This window comes from Melanostigma gelatinosum (genome assembly GCF_949748355.1).
Source record: "Melanostigma gelatinosum genome assembly, chromosome: 20".
In the NCBI taxonomy this organism is placed as follows: domain Eukaryota; kingdom Metazoa; phylum Chordata; class Actinopteri; order Perciformes; family Zoarcidae; genus Melanostigma; species Melanostigma gelatinosum.
The window spans coordinates 12,333,388-12,339,387 of NC_136653.1; the positions used below are offsets into that span (position 1 = coordinate 12,333,388).

The 6,000-nt window shown below is 43.0% G+C and overlaps 1 protein-coding gene across 1 annotated transcript in view; it reads right to left on the reverse strand.

The window, feature by feature from the left end:
• Positions 1 to 325, reverse strand: part of neto1l (neuropilin (NRP) and tolloid (TLL)-like 1, like) — a gene marked incomplete at its 3' end in the record, with an annotated part of 51,035 nt that extends 50,710 nt beyond the window's left edge. The window contains exon 1 of the mRNA XM_079291696.1: positions 256 to 325. Coding sequence (XP_079147822.1) covers positions 256 to 283 — 28 coding nt within the window. The 5' untranslated portion in view covers positions 284 to 325. The remainder of the gene's footprint in view (positions 1 to 255) is intronic.
• Between the last annotated feature and the right edge of the window lie 5,675 nt (positions 326 to 6,000).

The following is a 6,000-nucleotide window of genomic DNA, read 5'->3' on the forward strand; positions in this document are numbered from 1 at the left end:
AAAAAACATTACAATTCCCGAAATATAACAACTTATAGAGTGACCTTCAACATTGAGTTTACAGGTTGCTGAATACAGTGCGTCTGTATCACCTCCTGATATTTAATATCTTCACAGCATGCTCCTATTTTGAGTGAAATCTGATGTTCAGCGTCATTTAACGCCGATTTAAGGATAAGTACACTTCTCTTTCGTTAGGGTACAAGCACGCGCTTGGAGCAAGTGTGCCTCAGCCGATGAACACGGATGACTTACCGTGATGGAAGCTGTGCCCATGTACCATGTCTGTTCCTTTCACAAACGGCTTCAGACTCAACTAATTCCATTTAGATTTAGGAATACTTGAAGAGAAAAAAAAGATTGAGATGAGAGTTTCTGAAAATTCACTCCGGGAAACTGCTCATATCATGCAATCTTTCGGTGAAACAAAAAAAAAAAGCAAATCTACTCCTTAATTAAAATCTTCAGAGGAAAACAAAATATCCTTGCTGATGAACTAATCACCAGTTTCATATAAAACCAAAACACTCGCCCGATTTCCATCCAAGCGTTTCTAATACCCTTTGGTGCTTTTGATGCACTGAAAGGATTAATAGTCCCGTCATCAGCCCTTCTCTAATCGCTCCACCTTTGCAATCTTCTTTGGGGAAATACCAGGGACAGCGTTTTGTCCTCGTTGGTCCCTTTATCAGGAGAGGGGATCCTTCAGGGGCATGTAAAACCACGCAACACTCATCCCTGCAGCAGTTTCTTCACTCCTTTGCGGTGCGTAAAATCCCTTGGAAAACACCAGCTAGGCAAAACAAATTATAATTAAGTGCGTTTTCGTTTGAGTTCCATGTGTCTGCTCCAAAAGCTGTCAGTGTTGCTCCGAGTGCATCCCTCTGCCTGGCTTCTGTCGGAGAGTCCCCGCAGCCAGCAGGAGTTAATGTACGATCTCCCTCCTCCTTCCGTTCATTCAACACTACGGCCGTCCACTGCGCCACAGTCCCCACGTACTTCTGAGGCACGCATTGAAAACTTCTCCAGGACACGACTTCATCTGCGCGCGCGCACACACACACACACGCACACACACACACACAAGCACCAGAGAGAGAGCGTAGAGAACGGAGCGCTTATGTGTGTGTATGAGTGTGTGCTGGAACAATATAAGCACGCGCCGCAGAATTTATTTCAGTTCGTGGAGATCTGCCGCGCAATGGAACATGGAGAGGTAAGCAGTGAAAAGCAATGAGATACGAAATGGAAGCACGAAGACATACGTGTCAGAGAACGAGTTCCATCAGCGTGATCCAACACGGAAAAGGCTGCAGAGTTATGTTGGAATAATGTGGCGCTAATATTGTTAGCTTTAGAAGCATCAAAGCACGTCTTTCACCCTGCGTTTGCTCATCCAGTCAGAGCTTTGTTTCTGGTTAAAACACATAATTATCTCTTTGTTGCATTTGGGATGCACTCTAAAATGCAGCCACGCACTTCAAGGTTATCATGGTTGAGAATGTTCCTTGCCTCTCCATGTTTCCAATATCGACACGGAATGGAGAGGTAGTGAAAAGCGCATTTATTTTTTTCAGAAAAAAAATTGGACAAAGACCCATTACTTTCCTGAAGTGTGAGCATCAGGATGTATTGTGTAGCCGCTCTCACACTTGATGACAAAGCTGATCAGAGGGTGCCCAGGGACAAGTCAGGGACTCAGGCTCCCAAAATAGTCTTGGCACCTAGCAGACAATATCCATCTTCACATACTCCTGCTGCAGAGGCAGTCTTGGACTCAGTTCCCTATGTGTGTATGCTGATGGTGGTTAGGGTATGCTGGACAATTTGAATCAGAATTTGAACTTCCAATGACTTTCTCTCTTTTCTGTCTCTCCTCCTCCTCTGTAAACCCTCTTGAGATTTCTTAGATAAAGACGCACTATTATCTCCAAAGTCCTCCTCTTAATTACATCCTGTCCCAAAGATTGGCCTGTTATTGGTTCTACAGGTGATGCAGACTTTAAAGGGGCCATGGTGACTTCCAGAATACGTGTGGGAGTGGGAAATCTCAGAAGTCTTTTCAACTAATAGGCTCCTGCTAATCTGTTATACAGAGTGATTTAATGGACTTGGGATTTAGACCCCCCCCCCCCAACACAAGACCTGAAGCTTAAGTCACTTTCTTTCTACCGAACAATCCACTCTCATATAGCTCGAAGCCCACAGTGTAGCACGGCTCACACTGGTTTCTCCAAAATTCCACGAACACACCTGGGCTGAAAGGAATTTAAAATGTCAATTTCTCTGCAAAGCCCATTATAAATCTCACAGTCTGTGGGGACTTCAACAATATCTGTGCCAAAATACAATGCAGTGCCCAGAGTTATTGATTAGCAGTGGTGCTGTGATGTCCGACAACGTTATGAGCACAACACCGCACGTTTCTGATGGGTAAACTCTGAGATGAAACAGCAGAGCTATATGGGAATTATTCAAATGAGGCTTATCGGGGCCCACTGTATGCAACAGTAGCCCTGGAGAGTTTAACAGCAGCCTCTGGTTTAGCTCTCCGCCATGTATGTTTGACTGAGTGGCACCGAGGCAGTGGAAGCATCTCAGAGAATAAATTCAGTCAACAGCAGCCTCAAAGTCTTGCCATTTTTAGTTAAGGAAGTCTATCATTTGGCTAACGATATCCATTGTGCTGTTCCGGGCCTCGCCTAAATTCGTAATTGTAATCAGTTTGGGGAAATGAGAAATCCGTCCGTGCATATGTTTTGCAGCACACACACACCACTACATGGACAGGTAAACACATCAATACTTTACACATGCATTACTCTTGTTTTATTTGAGTTACATCTCCTGATGGCTCATTGTCAAGCTTCGATTGAATTACCACCTTGTTTTCCCAAACATCAAGCCTCACCAGCTTCACTTAAGCATGCAAAAGAGCGGTTGCAACAAGTATATTATCCTGCAGCATATACAAAACAGCAAGTACTTTGTGATTGCACCCTGTTCATTTGGCTCAGACCTGATCAGCAAATTGGGCATTCACCGCCTCCTCTGTGCCATTCTGGTGGCACTGCCAGTACTGTTTCTTTTCGTCGGTCGAACAAAGGACAGCGCAAAAGCGGATACACACTTAGGCTAATGCCTCCTGCCCGGTGGGACTCAAATTAACCTTATTAGTGATGCATTGAGCAGTTTGTTGACCTAAAAAAAAAACACCATTTATTTGTCATTCAAAGCGCCTTGTAGTTCATTAAGCAGCACCCAGTTACAAGACAAGGTTGCACCGACCATGGTTGAGTTCTGAGCTGCTCTGCAAAAAAATACATATTTAGAAAGAATAGTTTGTTATCAAAATAGTTTCTGTTGATCGACTCAAGTTGTTTATTCGACTACTTATTTCAGCTCTAAACTGTAGATTTATGAAGGAGATACCTGCAAATAATAATACATTAAACACATTGTAATGTACATAAGTGCAATTGGTGCGTCATTCCTCTCTTCTCTTGAAGACGCATTGAGTTCACTGAGTTCAAACAGTCCATATATGTTATAAAACATCCAGAAGGTAAAATGTGCTCCATTGCCTGCGCGCACACCATTTTATTTACATATGCAGGCAACATGCCCTTCAGTGGCTTGCTAAGGCAGGGATTTCTGGTTTGAATGCCAGAAAAAAAAAACATGGACACTTGTTACATCGATAAGTTGCCCAGTGTTGCTAATGCTGATGACTAAAAATCACATTTTGCAAGATAAACTCCAACTTTGGTTCTAGCATACTTCCCTTCGAGCAATTCAAAGTGCTCGATGCTAATTTCACTTTGAACTGCTCCGCATTTATCTCTCTCATGTCTCCTCAATGCTGCAACTCATCTGTCAATCACTGCGGTTTTATCCATCCAGCAATTAATCTCAGCCCAAGAGGGGCAGCTGCACTGTCTATGAAACTAAACGTCTGCTGAATTGCTACGCCTGGTCTGCGCATTTTTGCTCTAGTTGTAGCATGGCGAGTAACTATATGAGATGGCATTTTTCGAAAGCACGGCTTAGCAGATCCTTTGTCCTCGTGTTTCCTTTGCATGTCTTTCACGTTGTCCTCCTGTCCATATCGTTGGGAAAACAGTGACTTGCTGCTTCACAGGTGTCCTGGATTTGAGCTAACATACCCTCTGCAATCTGTTCTGTGTATGAAGTCCCAAGCCCCTGGGTTAAACTGACCGTGTAATTCATCATCTGACCTCATTGGCCACTTGGTAGGGGTGCCATAGACACTGTGGAGTGACACTCTGTGGGCCATAACACCCCTGATGGAGGAGTTAGAGTCAACAATGTCATACTGCCACCAAAACACCGATTATTTTGGGTAGAGGCGAGAATCACAGCCGGCACTGATTGTTTGCTTACAGCATCCAATAAACCATGGTACCAACGGAAGAGTTATTTTCTTCCCCTCGTTCAGCTAGTTGATCTTTTGAACTAATATACATTGCACATACATCAGCAAACAGATACATAATGACATATAGATTTTGTTTCATGAATCCGCTCATAGTGCTCACATTTAGTTCAATTTGTATTTAACTTTGAGTTCCCAGTGCTGAGGGTGCCACTGCTGGAGGGGCCCCCTGAAGACAGATCTTAAATGCAGGAAGTGGCCAGTGTTTTGGGGTAATTGCTAAACTATTCATACTGGATCTGTCCTGTTTTGTTTGTAGATCAGGTGGTAGTGTTTGTCTTTGCTTTTTTTTTTTTAAAACCCTCTTTTTTAAATTCCACCTGCTACTCCTCATGGGTGCCCATTGTGTGCATCAGAGTGAGGCTGCATTGTTGAGGTGAAGTGCAGGGTTGTTCGGCGTCTAACCAGAACACCCAACGTGAAGAGCATCACAATGGCAAGCGACTGCGAAGTGATTCCTGTCTTTGTATTCCCTCATTGCAGGGCTGCACTACTCTGGAATGGTCATCAATTCAATTACACTCCATTCATTATTGAATACATTGGCAATGTTGCCAAAGGGTCAAGTAACAATACGATGATATAAAGAGCGGAATGCTACGCGGTACACTATTTACGTGCATCATTACCAGGTGAGTATGCTGATTTTACCTGCGGCGTATTAGCTTTAGACGCAGAAAAAACAGGTCATCAAATCTGCTGTAGATGTCGTCATTTCAGCTGACAAAATCAGGTCATTGGTGCAAAGTAAGCATTTTTGTTGACATTTGTGTGAAATCAGTTCTATTGTTTCAAACAATTCATTTTTAGTGGAAAATTTGCCCACTTAGTTATTCTGTTAATAAAAGTTATTTCGTTTTTCGTAGTGTAAAGATGTAATTCATCCTGTGTTCAAGGAGCCCCACTGCACACTGGCCTGGATAGAGATCGTTTCTGCTGAAATGCCAGGTATAGTGGTTAGAATGACCTTTTATATTGGCCAAAATGTTTGAAGACAACTCAGCTGCTAAAATCCTCTCGCCCTTAAACATCCCACTCCGTTTCCACACTGTCAGGTACTGCAGTGTTTTCTCACGGTACATTTCAGTCACTTGAACTGCAGTCGGCGATGTGGCTCTTGAAAATGTCACAGTGAAGAGTATATTCACTTTGAGGAAGTAAGTCAGGATTATATAGGTGATTTTGGTTGTGAAGAATACAATTCAGTGGGGTTTCATTTCTTTCAGCACCATAACATACAATCTACACTCTGTAAATGTTCAGTTACGTAACATAACTTGATTTTCCAACAAGAGCTTTTCTTCATCTTCCTTACAGGCACTGCTGGGTTAGAAGCTGTGCGAGGTGAAAAAGTCCGAACCTACTCATTGATATGTGAAGTCAAGTCGTTGGTGTGTGACGAATTCAGTTTTCTGGGGCACAGGGCAGCAGTTAACGTCTATAATGGAAGGAATGATTTTGTCAAAGTGAAAGAGGAAACTTTCACTTTGAAGTTTGATCTTGCAAGTTTTATTTTGTAGAGAAGACAAACGGCAGAAGGCACC